At 29.8% G+C, this 16947-nt stretch overlaps 1 protein-coding gene across 1 annotated transcript; it reads right to left on the reverse strand.

The window, feature by feature from the left end:
- Nucleotides 1-3398: 3398 nt before the first annotated feature.
- On the reverse strand, nt 3399-7438 carry LOC114165833 (disease resistance protein RPV1-like). Its single transcript, XM_028050428.2, has 5 exons — nt 6855-7438; nt 5653-6751; nt 5215-5490; nt 4352-5080; nt 3399-3946 (listed from the first exon to the last, which is right to left on the reverse strand). Exons 1-5 carry the CDS (start codon nt 7370-7372, stop codon nt 3476-3478), a joined length of 3093 nt encoding a protein of 1030 aa, XP_027906229.2. The 5' UTR covers nt 7373-7438; the 3' UTR covers nt 3399-3475.
- Nucleotides 7439-16947: the final 9509 nt, after the last annotated feature.

Here is a 16947-nt window from a genome sequence, read left to right on the forward strand (position 1 = left end):
TGTGGCTCGTAAGATGGGTCCAGAAGATGTGCCTCCTCGATATTAGTCGATGAGTTTGGTAGTCTTTGGACATTACGAACTATGTTCGTATTGGGAACTCCACTTGGCGTTACGGAGTGTGGTCCGTAGCAAGTTTCTCGCACGTGTTCTACAAGTTGTGGCTTGTAGGTGTGGCAACAAGTGTATCTTGAGGTATTCATCTAAAGATGTAGAACACGGGTAACATGGTGGTGGTGATGTGGTATGGAATCAAAAGATAGAGTTCCTTTGATGAGAGTGTGCTTATATATTTGAATTACGTATATGTTTTATACTGTTAGCTCACCCTATTTGTTTGTGTTTGGCATTGATCATGTATTGTGTTACACGTGAGCATATGATGTTGCAGGTGGATCTGGTGAGGCATAGAGCCGGAGTGTGGGCTATCTTTGGGATATTCTACAGAGTTTTATTATTTTTATGGATTTTAAAGACTTTGTAATCATTTGTATTATCAAACTTGGCTATTGTATTTGAATTTATAAAGTATGGATTTGAGTTATTTTACGATGAAGTAAATGTTTAAATTTTCTCATGTTTGGGAAATGAAGTTATAATAAATGAGGTTTTATTCATAATTATTTATTTTATTATTTAAATTTGTAAATCCGACCGGGATATTACATAGATGGATAAAATTTGAGTTATTCTGAGTTTCCCACCAAATTTGTGTGGATGGCTAAAGAAAAAGAATGGAAACCAAGGAAGAAAGGATACAACATTAGTAGGCTTACTTATATTCCTCTAGAATATGGAGACCTGTATTATTTGAGGATATTATTGACTATTTAGAAATGGTGTATTGATTATGAGAGCATAAAGACAATTGATGGACAAATTTTCTGAAACCTACCAACAAGCTTGCTATGCTTTGGGACAAATAACAAATAATTTATTGATGCAATCAAAGAAGCAATTGAATTTCCTTATGGAAATTAGTTTACAAGATTGTTTGTTACATTATTGAGCATAAATAAATTTCCAAACCTGATGTAGTTTGGAATTCTACTTGGAATGTCTTATGTGATGGAATTTTATACCAAAAAGAAAGCACTTGAACTTGCCAAGTATTTTATATTGTAATTTATTGAATTAAAAAAAAAAAACACATCAATGTTCATATGATTAAGTTCTTGTTATAGGTTTTCAAATTGAAGTTGCTAAATTACAAAAACTTTGTCTTCTTCAAATTAAAAAATTGTTGATGTCAAATGGTAGGTCTTTGAAAGATTATCCTTTGTTACCTCAACTTGATATTTTAGATTCACTTCCATTCCAAAATAGATTTATTATTGATGAGTTGATGTACAATAAAGAGATGGCTAAAGAACATGCAATTGTGTTGAAATCACTCAATAAGAAACAAGTGCATGTATATGAGGATATCATGACAACGTACTTTCACAAAAGGGAGGATTATTCTTTTTATATCGTTTTGGTGGGTCAGGAAAAACTTTTATGTGGAAGACATTGACAATTGTTATAAGAATTAAAAGAATGATTATTTTAAATGTAGCATCAAGTGGAATTTCTTCTTTATTACTTTTTGGTGGAAAAAGAACACATTCTACATTTTGCACCGCATTCTTAATTAACGAGGAATAAACTTGCAACATAACTCAAGGTAGTCTTCGTGATAAGCTTTTAATGGGAACCAATTTGATTATATGGGATGAAGGACTCATGATGAATATAATGTGTTTTGAGGAATTTGATATAACCTTTAGAGATATATATTATGAAAAATGTTTATGATGTCAACAATGACAAACCATTTGATGGTAAAGTTGATGTCTTGGGAGGTGACTTTAGGAAAATTTTGTCTGTTATAAAGAAAGGATCTAAATATGATATCATCAAATCATCAATACACTATTCTAAGTTATATAAGTGTTGCAAATTGTTAAAACTCTAAAAAAACATGAGATTAAGTACTTCAAAAAAATAGTTTAACAACAAACGATATAAAATAATTTGTTGATTGGATCATGAAGATTGGAGACATGGAGATGGATTTAAATGAAAATGGTGAAATCATTGTTGAAATTCCATAATAGTTGTTGATTGGAAATACAAAATCACCTTTCCTCTAATTGGTTGAATTTGTGTATCCTCAATTTCTGGTAAATATGATGAATCTTGGTTATTTTTTGATAAGCAATGATTGGTTGAATTTGTGTATCCTCAACTTAATGAATTCATGTTTTCTTTATTAAGTGGTCAAGAGGTAAGTTATTTAAATTCAGATACACATTGCCAATCAGATGAACAAGAAGAAATTCAACCTGAATGATTTACATTAGAATTCTTAAATGATATTAACTGTTCAAGCATACCAATCATCAATTGAAGTTTAAAATAGCTATACCAATTATGCTTTTGAAAAATATTGATCAAGCAAAAGGTCTTTTTTAATGGCATAAGATTGCAAGTTAATCATGGAGGGAAGATGTCATTTCTACAAATGTAATTACAAATAAAAACATTGGTGACAAAATATTTATCCCAAGAATGGATTTAGTTCCTTCTGAACCAGGGTTGCCTTTTAAATTTCAGAGAAGACATGTTCTAATATCACTATGCTTTACAACATAAATATCATTGTATATCATTCATTGGTCATTACTTTTATAATTTTTATTATTAGTAACTTAGTTTTTTGTCATTGTATTAAAAACGTAAATTTATTTATAATAACCAAAGAAATAATATTTAAAAAATTCCCGTGAAAAACTAGTTATAATAACAAATGTAAAACAGTAAATATAATAGAAAAGAAAGACTTTAGAACAATTCTTAAAGAAAAAAGATTTAAAATATTGGCATTATTATGGTGATGTGTAGTTTATATCTCTTATGAAACTAACTAACTAAATAAAATATTCTTACTTTAAATTTTAAATTATAAATATAAAACATATTTTCCAGCCGCTTATACTTAAACCGGAGCATCCATCATACCTCTTAGAAGCAAGATGGACCCAAATAAATGCTCAAGTTCAATGACGAGCTCAATCATTATAAAATATTGACAAGTTAGAAATTATAGCCCGTCAATTTATCCACTCCACACAATCAAGCTTAAAAATGGCGAAAGGCTCTAATTAGAAAATTAGAAACTAAAGTAAGGGAATAAATCTCTAAACAAATTAATAAACTTTTCATCACAAAGTCAAATTTTTACGTGGAGTTGGTATATAATCTTGTTTTGTATACACATATGAAACAAGTTGTTACTGTACACGGGATTTTATTATAATAATAATTATTATTATCTTATTATTATTATTATTATTATTATTATATACAAAACAAAGAGAATGAGTAACTAGAGCCTAAAAGGAAAGGATGGAAAGAAATAAACTGTAATCAAGGACATTCAATTAAATTCCATAACTCAAGGGATCTTGTTCTGTTCTCAAAGAAGGACATTAACTTACCAGAAGTCACACATTACCATTTTCATAATGAATTTACTTAAAGTATTTTCCTTTGGCTCAAGGCAAGGCTCCATTTCCAAGTCATTTGATTCCCCATATATAAGATATATAGTTGTGTTCTTGATCACCAATCCATTACTACAATTCACAAAAATCTCCACCTTGTCTCCAGATCCTAAATTTGACATTATTCCATGCCAATCTTCATCTTTAAAGGAAATTACCGTGTCATGGTTGTGCATTTGTAATGTGCACTTTGTGTAATTAACAATTAAGACACTTGTAAGACATTCGGTTGCCACAATTTCAGGGGTTGATAAATAAACAACACAAAAAATCATTCCCTTCATGTTACGATCTCTAGGCACAGTGAAAGAAACAGAATGTCCCTCACCCATATTTGCCAACCAATGAGGATAGTTATCACCTGGAAGAGAAACATCACAAGACTCACTTCTTGCCAATCCCTGTACCACGAGATCAAAGGCTTAGTCATGTATGAACTTTTGCAATTCAAATGATCACCATTTTTAATTCAAATTACAATTATTCCGAAACAAAAGAATAAGCTTTCTAATCAAGTTAAAAAGTAATACACAGATCAAATTTAACCAAATTGTTAATGGTTTTTTGTGCATCTCTGTTTAAGTATTACCGGTCTGATCAATGGGAATCTAACAAACATGAACCAAGTACAACATGAGCGTATGGATTGTTGTTGTTGATAATTAAAATTAGGCACTTTCAAATGAAGCATTGAATCTATATAGAAATGACAGTTGCTTTTAGATACTATATTGAGATCAATTCATGTTGTCTTAAATAATGAATGTTGAAGGTAAGCACGCAAAGGTAAGAGCAAGAGAATGAACCTCAGAAATGCTATCGTTGAGAGTGTTGAAGAATTCATTGTAACTTCCAACACCAATCAAAGAAAACCTCAAGGGATGATTTGAAATTCTTGATTCTGTAAAATTTACACCGTATTCAACTAGAATTGCTTTTACTTGCTCAGATAGTTGATAGTCCGTGTTACACTCAATTAAAATACTTCGAAGATTTGCAAGGCTTCTATACAAAGGCACAAGGTCAGACAAATTATTATTCTCCATATCCATGCAAAGCAGACTAATATAAGATTGGGGATTCATTGTTGGTGACATCCAAGATCGAATGATAGAAGGAAAAATATTATGCGCCAATCCTTCAAATCCACGTAGGGATATATATCCAATGCTTTTTGAGCTTACAATTGAACATGGCACTTTTTTCACTGCTGTATTTTCAGTAACTAGAGTTATCAAGGATTTGATCTGCATTATATCTTCTTCCAATATGTGAATCTTGAAACAACCAGAGATGATGAAAGTTCTTAAAGAGGTCAATGTATATACCTCTCTAGGGAGACTGCTTAAACTTGTGCAGTCTTTCAAATTTATCAGTAATAGATTGCAGAGATGTCCAATGGATTGGTGTACCTTGCACAAACTTGGACAATCTTTTAGAATGAGCTTTTCAAGACTTGGTAGTCCAGAAAAGTCAGGTGTTTCTCTCAAGTTCTTGGAGTGACTAAGATTAAGGAATTTTAACCGCTCTAAAACCTACAAAAATAGTTTTTGACAAAAAATTAGAAAAGAAAATAGAAAATACAAAAGTTAAACCTGAACCAATTATTATACTATATTTATTTTAATTAACCTATGAGTTTTAAAAGAAAAATGAATGCAATGAATACCTGGGGCTGTTTCCAGACAAGTTGAAGATGACTATGTTTGAAATCAATTGCAATTACATCTTCCATGTGAAAGTTGTTTGGAATGTATTTTGAAGGAAACCCTTTCCAACAAATCCATCTCAGTTGTTTAGAAAGGTACCCGTAATCTCCAGTAAGTTGTACATGATCCAGCTGTAGCAGTTTTAATCTCTTCATTTTCTTGAAAGCATGAGCTTCAAAGCAATCTCCTCTGTTTGATTTATGTTTCAGGGACAATACCTGGGTACCCTTTGTCCCCTGTGATGAATATAGGAAAAAGATACAGTTGGGAAATCTCTCAGTATCCGTTGATCAATGAAGCTTAATGGTGAGTCTAATAAGTTAACAACACATGTATTGCACTAGAAAAAGAAAACACTTTCAAAAGAAGTTTCAAAATCATATAAAGAATGTTCTTACAGTATTCCTTTTCAGTACATCTTTTATATCATCCTTAAACCATAGTCGACTCCTTTCCCCTGGTTTCTCTGGGCATCTTTGACGAATAATTTCTCTTCCCATGTCTCTTAACAAAGGATGCATTTCAAGTTTGTTGTTCCTTCCAACTTTTATGAGGCCACGTTCTATGAGAACTGTTATACCAATATCAGCATGTAGTCCACATCCATTTAGTATCTGGGTGACATAGCCTCTATCTTTACCAATAAAGAAACAACATATATCAAGAAAAATATCCTTTTCCATGTCATCGCATAAACTTTCAAAACTTATTCTCAATTTATTTTGAACTTCTGTAGTGGGAAATACTTGTAGTCTTGCCAATTCATTTTCCCACCAATCCTTTGTCCTATTAAATAAAATGGAACCATGGACCTCAAGAGCCAGTGGTAGTCCTCCACAATGAGCAGTTATACTTCTTGCAAATTCATCGAAGCCTTTTCTTGGTTTTGGATCTCCAAAGGCATGGCAACTAAAAAGCTCAAGGGAATCATTTTCGTTCATACCATTCATTTTATAAATGTAATTAACTTTGAGTCGGTTGAGCACGTGAACATCTCTACTTGTAATGATTATCACAGTTCCTTGACCGAACCAATCACGATTCCCACATAGGTTTTCTAATTGGCTAAACTCATTCACATCATCAAGCACAATTAGCAACTTTTTTCGAGAAAACTCATTCTCGATCATAGTTCTTCCCATCCCAACGCTTTGCACCTTGAACTTGGATTTTAGGATACGATAAAGAAGATTTTCTTGCAAATGAACATGCCTTCTATCTCTATACGAAAACTCTCTAATATTTTCAATAAAACTCCTACTAATGAATGGACGATAAATTCGATTGTAGATGGCTTTGGCTATGGTAGTCTTACCCGATCCTCCCATTCCCCATATCCCTATCATACAGACTTTGCTGGAATGATTTTCAATACATTCAATTACCTTTCTCACATGAGGGTCTAATCCAACGGGAAATTCGGTAAGATACAAGTCTCCATATTCCAGTATTGTCTGAACACGGCTAACAGTAACCTCCACAAGTTCAGCATCATGCCTTCAAGATGAATGGTAATGCATTACGAAAAATAAATCACATCCTTAAAATATGCTTCATTCACTCTCAAACAGAACAAAGTTCGAAGGATTCATTTGTTTACCTGAAATCTCTGACATTCCAACCAGTGATACCTGCAACCGTGGTGAGTGCATTGCTCCATCTAGAGAATGCATGTTCCACTTGTTCTCCTGAATAGCTTTTGTGTGCAGCTTCTTCCAACGCTTTCCTAAAATCACCTTTCTGATGACGTACATCGAATGGGTAAATCTCGTAAAATATTGGCAGAACTATTTGGCCAAAAGTTTCGCGGCATTCAACGATTTTTTCAAGCTCACGAAGACAGCATGTAGATTCAGTGTATGTTTGGGAGAAAACGATTATTGCGATCTTAGAGGCTGCTATTGCGCGCATGTGTTCTTCCAGCTTCTTTCCCTGCTGCAGATTTTCCTCATTAATCAAAGTTTTGACTTGAGCTTGTAAGAGCACAGAATGGAGATGAGAAACGAATTTTCTGCTCATGTTTTCTCCCCAAAAGTTGATGAACACATCGTATATGAATTGGGGTTCTGATTTTAAGAAGGAAGAAGATGATGACGATGAAGAAGAACCCAACTCCATCCAAGCAATTGAAGTCAAGTCTACAAAGGTAAAGCAGAAATGATAAAAGATGTTAAAATTACAGTTGTTTATATTACATGAAATATGTAATATAAAAATTTATGTGACAAATTATAAGTTATAAAGAAAACAAATATTATATTGAAAAACCCATGCTAGTGCTGCAAAGATTATTATTTTTTAAATGTAATTTCGATATCACCGACCCATATATGTTTTATATATTTCCTCGTGAACCCAGCTGTGCATACTTTATTTTTTTTTTACAAAGATACTTTAAGGCTGTATTGATCAATTGGGATTCAAAATAAAATTCAAAAGACTTTTCTACAGAAAAATATAGTGAAGTGATTTTTAAGAGATCTCAAAAATTGGAACAGTTTCTCTTTTCTCGTGCGCACTCACTCATAGTTTCTTTTCTCACCCTTTCTTTCCACGCACTTGTAGTTCCTCTTCTCATCGGTAACGACAATGGTTTTTTGAGTGGTTCGTCTGGCGAAGAAAGATAGCAAAAGGTGTTGAGCACAGAAGATAGCACAGTGTGGCGGAATCTCTCTCGCGGCTAAACCTTGAAAGGGTTAGGGTTTGCGGATGATAGGGGTTTGTTGACGACAGAGGTTTGTTCACGACGGGGTTTTGTTGACAACGAGCGTTTGCTATGAAAGGGAGTTCTGACGAAGCGTCTCCTCCATTGGGTTTTGGTTGTTCAACTATTGTTTTCGAAGGTTGCAGGTCTACGAACGACGGTGGTTGTACGAGATTGGAGGTATGACGATTTTTTTTTCTATTTGTTGTGTTAGGGTTTGTTTTAGTGTTTAAGAGACCCAAAGTTTTGTTTTTTTGCATTTGAAGTAGATGATTGTTCATTGTTGGGTTTACTTTGGATGTGAAAGTAGTCGAAGTTGAAGTAGAAGTAGCTTTTTAATCAACCAAGTACTTTGATAGGTGCATGAATACTAGTTTTCTGAATAGGTTGATTAAAACTGTCTTCTTTTTTTTTATGACCTGTGTGCACAGAAGTGATGAGTTATGCTACATTTTTTGCAAGCATGTGGTATGACTTAATTTTTTGAACTCTCATACTATAGCAGTCAATACGTGTTTTTGGGGTGATTCACTTTGGATAATCTGTGTTGATTTGTAATTATTTCCTTCATGTGGTTTCATCCACAAGTGGATTAAACATGTCTGATTTGTTGGTGAGGACTTGTGTGCACACAAGTGATGACCTGTGCTGCATTTTTTGGAATCATGTGGTATCACTCAATTTTTTGAATTTCCATATTATACTAGTCAATAATTGTTTATGGGGTGATTCACTTTGGATAATCTGAGTTGATTTGTAATTATCTCTTTGATGTGGTTTTATAGCCAAGTTGATTACACTTGTATGATTTATTGTGATGACCTGTTTGCTCATAAGTGATGACCTATGTTGAATTTTTTGAAAGCATGTGGTATGACTCAATTTTTTGATCTTTCATGTCATATCAGTCAATAGTTGATTATAGGGTGATTCAGTATGGGTAAAATGTGTTGATTTGTAATTATTTCTTTCATGTGGTTTCATACCCAAGTGGGTTAAACAAATAATTGTATTCTGATCAAACACTCAATAAGGCAATCTACCTATAAAAGAACCCTAAAAGAACGTTCATACAATTTTCTCCAATTAACTTCAATTGATAACGTATTTCACCAATTCCTAGCCTCCAACAATCTACCTATAAATAAAAATCCCCTCTTCCCCGATCAAAATCAACCCAGAACCTCCAAAACGCCAAAATCGAGCCAATTTTGCTCGCGTCGCCTAGCGGGTGTTTGTTGCCGCCAGGTAGTTCATGCAGAAACCCAAAAACTAGGTAAGAATGGTTGTGTTGCCTAGCGGCCAGTTCTTGCTGCCAGGCGGTTCCTAATAGGAACCTAGAATTTCACTCAAAATGTTGAGTCGCTTGGCGGCCTTCAAGGCCTGCTAGGCGGTTTTTGGAAAATTTCCAGAAAAACAAAAATTATACAGAATTAAAGCTTATAGACATCCAATTAATCATACATCACTCAAATGCAGTAAAACAAATTAAATTCATGTAGTTCAACACCCTAACATGGATTCTTTGCTTAAACTTGATTATTCTAGAGCTCCTTCTTGATCAACAATGGCCACCTCTTGCTCCTTCCACAAACAACACTCACACTCTCTCTCTGAAACATAGTGGTTGCTCTAGAATTTCACTCCTCACCCATCAATTCTTCGATTTTAGATAATAACATATCTTATTCCATTTTATTTCCTCATGAACCTCTTCATCCCTCAAAAACACTCCCTCTCCCCCTTAATTGACCTCTTAATTATGCCTTAATGGTGGATTAATGTTCAAAAAGTCTATTATTGGTTGTTTTTCTAGCCCTCTTGGCTGCCACAGTTAGGGTTTCTGACCCTTCACATCGATGCCAAAAATAATTTTTGCTATTATCACTCATCATGATCAAGAATATTATTATTAAATAATAAATAATTAAAATAACACACAATTTGCATATATAGGACTTGAACCCAAGTCTTTTCATAAGGACCAAGTAATCATTTGAGCTAGTACTATTCCAAATCATAATCACTAGCATTAAATGAAATAAAGATTCCCACTACCTGCATTTATTAAATAATTATTTATTTTATTATTTAAATTTTTCAGGTCTTACAATAACAAAAACAAATTTCAAGTTAAAAAATGAAAAGATAACTTATCATTACAATAACAAAAGTAAACATCAAAATTGAAAAATAAAAAAAAAACTTAAAAAGACAAGTTATTATTACAATAACAAAAGCAAACGCCAAGTTGAAAAATGAAAAGATAAGTTATCATTATAATAACAAAAGTAAAGGACAAAACTATAAAAATGAAAAGATATGAAATAACAAGTTATTATTACAATAACAAAAACAAATGTCAAGTTTAAAAATGAAAAGTTAAGTTATCATTATAATACTAAAAGTAAATGTCAAAATCGAAAAATGAAAAGGCTTGAAAAGATAAGTTATTATTACAATAACAAAAACAAACGTCAAAATTGAAAATATTTCAATTTTTTATTGATAATGGTAAAAATTTGATTCTATATCATTTTATATCTTTATAGGAATACTAACCCACTCATTACATATGCATGATCACATCAAAAAATATTTCATAAATAATTTATATTTTTCATATTCTTACAAAAGCAAATGTCAAAAAGGAAAAAAGGAAAAATAAAACACTTAAAAAACTATGAATTAAGATTCATTTATAAGAATATTAACTTACTCATTATATACAGAGATGACATCACATAATATTTAATAATAATTAGTTTAATATATTTATCTTTTCATATATTTTAATAAATATATGGAATTTATTACGTAAATTATTATATTCAAATGTTATAATTCAAACTAATTCAAAATATTATATAATATTTCACTTAAATATTATAAACTTACATATATTAGCCTTTTTCATATTGTTAAATTGTTATCGTTAATTTTAATTAGTAAGCAGTTTATACCAACACCTCTTAAGTCTATTTGCTATTTCTATTTATGATTTTAAGGATTGACTAATTTTATAATATTGACTTTTTACCTTTAATTGTTATATGAAGATGTCATGTGTGTTCTCAGATTTTCATGTGCATTTGTTTATTTTTATATTTTCATTTGAGATGTGATGCTTTAAGCTAATATTTTCATTTGAGATTTGGTAATTATATAAATAGTAGTTCTCTAATGTAATAGCAATTTTTTAATGTTTCTTATTTCTCTCCAAGTAAGGTGTTTGTTATTTTTTTCTGAAGCTTCCTAAGCTTTTTTGAGGTTGTTTCGTTATGAGGTTGCAACATTTTATCAACTACCTAGAAGGTAAGATCTTTGAATTCTAAACCCTAAATACTTCATTTTGTATTTTTTTTTTCATTATAAACCCTAAATACTCTATTGTATGGTTTAGTTTCTTCTTTGAAAGTTTTTAGTTGTGCTTACATGAATTTTTCATTTTTGAAGGCCAATCGTTTTGAAGTTTTTAGTGAATGCGTTGTTTATATATGCTAAGTGTACATTGGTTGAGCCTTATGTTGAGTAATATTAGATTAGTAATGAATAGTTGTATAAATAATAAGTCATGCTTGATAATTTTCCTTATAAATAGTTCTACAAATACTAATTTATTCTATTTGTTGCAAGAAATCCAAGAACATACAAAAATAGTGACAAACTTGGTGATTTCAGAATCTGGTGACAGGTTACATAATTGTTCAATTGACCAACTTCAAAGGTAAAATTTTAGGTAGTTCCTCTAGCCTCCACGTTAAGTTGTTTGTTAACAAAGGTAACAATACATTATGTACAAGTGTATGATATGAAAGACCAAATTCATAATGTAGTTGTAACCAATAGATTAGACATATGGAAGTTTGTAAAGTTCTTTATGAACTTTGTCGATAATTTATAAAGCTAGGTTGATTTATTCAATTGAATTTCCTTAAGCTGGATTTAGATAATAATATTATTTACTTCTAACCTTTTGTAACTTAAAGAAACATTTGGTTGGTTTCGTGTTTATGGTATTTAACCTTAATTTTAATGGGACTATTTTGTTTTCTATCATTGCAGGGAGCATATCAACATGATTGTTAGAGTATATTCGAGAGGTATGTAACCCTGTATTACAAATGCAACTACCTAAGTCCTTATTTTCTTACTTCTTACTTCTTTGTCTAATTGTTCCTTTAATACTCAATTTCATTGATTTCTAAATTGCTAGAATATAAGCACATTTTATAGAATCTAAATTTTGTTTTGTATGAATAGAGAAACAATTATTCTAGATGTTATCACTTATATTGAGAAGTTGTCAGACAAAGTCTAGAGTCTTATTACTAATCCTATTTTACAATTAGCTTTGGTTCATTGTATCTCAAAAAATTTAGATATTTTAATTATCCTTTTTTGAATTGTAATGTATTAATTATCTTTGTATATACTATTTTAACACTAAATTATACTGGAAAGAATACGAGTCGTCTATTTTTTCTTATCAATTTTATAGCACTGAAGAATAAAAGTTTATGCATTTAGCTTTTTCGATGTTTGCAAGATATAACTTATACTAAAACCTTGGAATGATAACTAATGGCAAGGTTTGTTGGGATTATGAACGAGGAAGAGGATGACAAAAAAAAACGACCTTTGCTTATGCACAAGAATAATTATAGTATGTCAATTAAGGTATTTTTCTTAGAAGTATGAATGAATAAATCACATCCATCCCACTTCTCCAACTATAAGTCTTTTTTTTTCTCTAAAATACTATTACAATAAAATAAAACCAGGAAAAATTAATAGGGACATAGTGTAATTTCCTTTTGTTTTCATGGAGTGAAATCAATGTTAGTCTTATATCATCTTTATGCAACATGTTCTTTTATGTTTGTAGTTTTACCTTTATTCTTCTTAAAGATTAAACAAATGTTATAAAGGTTAATGACTGGAGAAAAAGAATATTCTTCTTACAAAAAATTGGTGTACTATTATTACATAATAAAAGGATGCTGGAAAGAAATAAAATAAAAACATAATAAAATTAACATTGTTAACTTTTTCTCACATATTTTATTGTACTTTATAATGGAGATAAATGACCACTACTTTATTGTAACCATATATATATATATATATATATATATATATATATATATATATATATTATTTTTTATTTCTTTTAATTATTTAGTTTGTCATGAAACTCATTCGTATCTCAATTATATTTTTCATCTTATCACAAACTTTATATATATATATATATATATATATATATATATATATATATATATATATATATATATATTATTTTCTATTTCTTTTAATTATTTGGTTTGTCATGAAACTCATTCGCATCTCAATTATATTTTTCATCTTATCACAAACTTTATGTAATTATGTTAAAAAGATGTATGTCAATTAAAAAAAAATTTACGTCTCACATTTGAATATTTCTATTATTTGTTAATATTTTTATTTATTATATATTTTCCTTTCACATGAGAATGTTTAATACTCTCAATTTAAGTATTTAATAGCACAACCTTTTGTTTACTAGGTAATATAAAAAAAAATCCTTTATTATTATTGGTTTTTGTTTCATTTGAAGAACTTTTTTATTTCGCTAAAACAATTTTTATTATTTCTCAACCATTGAGTATATATGTTGATCTCTAAGATATTTTTCAATTTATCATACCCTTAATTATACATTTGTTTTCCTTTGTACAATTTCTTTCAATAGTCTCTCAAATTGTTTGTAAATATTTATTAATTTTTTAATATTTTTATTTTTTGTTTATTTTAATTATATAGAATACTATTTCAATATATTTTATCTAATTATTTTTTGTTTTCAAACTCATTATCAATCATGCTATAATTTTTTCACTATAATTGTATAAATAACTTTTATTTACTACAATATAAAAATTTAATGTAATTGTCATGAATATTTTTTTATCACCATCCAACATAATTGAAGTTCAAAAGATACAAGATCTATGTTAAAATTTTATTATTATGATTATTATTTGTTCTTTGTATCGTTTTGATCAAATGATGTATTATAACTTTTATTAGTGTATAAAAAAGAGATTCATTAGAATTTAAAAGATTGAAGTAAACAAACATTTAAAATATATTTTAATTTGAATATTTGTTTTCTTTTTATATTTTTTAAAAAATATTTTTAAATTTTATCAATTAGGTTTCATTAATGTTTCCAAATTTAATAAATGTGTTGGTTCTCATGAAATTTTATTTGGTATTATAATCTAAAATGTAAAAAATTATAATTTATTTTAAACTTTTATTATGATTATTATTTGTTCTTTGTATCAGTTTGATCAAATGATGTATTATAACTTTTATTAGTGTATAAAAAAGAGATTCATTAAAATTTAAGAGATTGAAGTAAACAAACATTTAAAATATATTTTAATTTGAATATTTATTTTCTTTTTATATTTTTAAAAAAATATTTTTAAATTTTATCAACAATGTTTCATTAATATTTGCAAATTTAATAAATGTTTTGGTTCTCATGAAATTTCATTTGGTATTATAATCTAACTCTTAAACAATTATAATTTATTTTAAAGTAGTTGATATCGAAGAAACAACCATCCTTTTAATATTAAATATTTGATAATATTATGTTTCCTTTACCATAATTTTTTATTATTTTATAAAAATTAATATTGAAGTAGTAAGAAAATGAGTATGGGTATAAGTATGGGTACGAGATTATACCCGTTACCCGGTGGTGATGGAGATGGGATAAAAGTTTGATACCCGTTGAATTTAAATATGGAGATAGGGATGAATTTTTTTAACGAGAATGGGTATAAGATAACAAAACTCGTGCCTGTCCGCCTCGTTGTCATCCCTAACCACTACTAATGAGGAGGAAAGGAACATTATATAGAATATCTAAACTTGACCATACAAGTTCTAATTATTTTCCGGGCTCTATAAGAATTAGAGAAGTTACACTAAATAAATTCATGACCAGCATTATTACGTATATTGTGAAACCAATTAAGCAAATTAAAACTTCAATTTTTTCCTTTCATATTTAGGGATAGTTTTTTAAGCTTTGAAAAATTTTTTGTTGGCTGAAATTTCACTAAAATGAATAAGACTATTAATACCTGTTTTTGACAATAATTATCGCATTTCATTTATTTTCTTAGCATTGCATAATTATGACGCAGGATTAAATACTAAAAATACTAAATAAATAAAAACTAAAAAAATTAATGATAAATATCATCACATTTCTTATTTTACACAACAAACTAAATAAAATTAGGGAAAAATCAAAATTTTACCCATAAACATCAATATTTAGGCATAAAGATTGTTTTAAATCTTGAAAAGACACCGATAGCGACTAAAATCAAAAGCGTTGATCCAAGAATATAGCAAGATAATTACTCTTGCAAGTAGTGGTTGTTGTAAGATTTGTTTACATTTGTCATTTAGTCCAGCATAAAACCTATACAAAATTCATTTTACAATTAACTACTAAATTTAAACTTCACATTTATATTATTATATATAATATTCATTTTATGATGATTTTACATTTTATATTTGTACTATACCTAGACATACTTGGATAACTACATGGCTAAAACCGTCTAGGTATAGCCCCACAAATAGAAGCAGTATATGAATAACCGGTTAAGCAACATCACATAGCGGTCCAGGTCGTCTACTATAAAGTATCATATTGAATATGAGGTCGTTGAACTTCGAATTTAAGCCTGTTACAGATGCTCAGAACTTGGGCTCAGCCTAGGCCCATAGGGAATCTGGGTATTGGCCTAAAATGACTCGAAGAAGGCCCAACCCACAAAAAGAGGCAGACACATTTAATGGTTCTATAAATACGAATGAACCCCAACAATTAAAGGTACTTTCATTAATCCCTTAATCTGATATTTGACTTTTGAGAGCCTTTTTGCTAATCGTCGGAACCCTTTCCACAGGTAACCCCCTAAGGGTCCAAACCGTCTACGTTAGGAGATGACATGTACAAGTCAAGAAGGGACTGGCTCGAGAGGTCAAGGATTGAGGTAAGGCATTATTTGTGTTTCCTAATATCTCTTATTTGTTTCCGTAGGAACAATATTTATTATAAAAAGTACATTTTTGAATATAACCATTATACCGAATATTGTACTTAACAAAGTAACTATTACATCTCAAAAATTATAATTTGGCTTATTTAGTGATTTAGTCTTTTAATTTATTGGTTTGGTTCATTTTGGTCCTCTTATTATATTTTGGTTCAATTTGATCCTCTAATTCTTTAAAAAGGTCTAATTTAGTTATTTTTGTTAGGTTTACATTAACACTGATGAGCCACATGTAGGGAAACTTGCACGTGTGGTTCTGGTCGAACTTCCCTAAGTTATCTAATAACCTTGCTTTTTCCTATCGTTGGCGCTCCTCTCCAAATCCTTCTATTATTAAGTACGACTGGTACTATTTCGATGTGTTTTGATTCATCCGAACAAGAGAGGTTTGACGCTTTTGAATTCATTGTATTAATTCCACTTCCTACTCGTAGTATGCTCTTTATGATCTTGGCTCATGATTCAATCACCATATATTTAGCTATTGAGTCTCAAAGTTGTCCGTACATGACATGTGTTCTTTTGTGGAATATTTTAGTTTTTTTTTTTTAATTTTTACATTTTTACATTTTTTATTTTTTTTTAAAATTAAACTACCACGTGTCATGTCATGGTTGTACCACATGCCAAATTGTGAAATTTTTATTTTTTTTAATTTAAAAAATAATAATGAAAACTTCCACATGACATGTAATGGTTGTGCCACGTGACAGTATATTTTTTAATTATAAAATTTTAAAAAAATTCCAAAAAAGGACACGTGACATGTACAAATACGGTGTTAATATCAACTCAACATCAACTTAACAGAAATGACTATTTAAAATTTGTAACATTGTTGTATTTAT

Source organism: Vigna unguiculata, chromosome 10 (assembly GCF_037176805.1).
Source record: "Vigna unguiculata cultivar grain cowpea cultivar isolate G323 ecotype 2 chromosome 10, ASM3717680v1, whole genome shotgun sequence".
In the NCBI taxonomy this organism is placed as follows: Eukaryota; Viridiplantae; Streptophyta; class Magnoliopsida; order Fabales; family Fabaceae; genus Vigna; species Vigna unguiculata.

Excerpts from the sequence above, each read along its gene's own strand:
- LOC114165833 (XM_028050428.2), bottom strand. The coding sequence starts at position 7,372 with ATGGAGTTGGGTTCTTCTTCATCGTCATCATCTTCTTCCTTCTTAAAA. Across the intron at positions 5,081-5,214 it reads TTGTCTGGAAACAGCCCCAG|GTTTTAGAGCGGTTAAAATT; the intron begins GTATTCATTGCA and ends CTATTTTTGTAG. Across the intron at positions 3,947-4,351 it reads TCAACGATAGCATTTCTGAG|GGATTGGCAAGAAGTGAGTC; the intron begins GTTCATTCTCTT and ends CTCGTGGTACAG.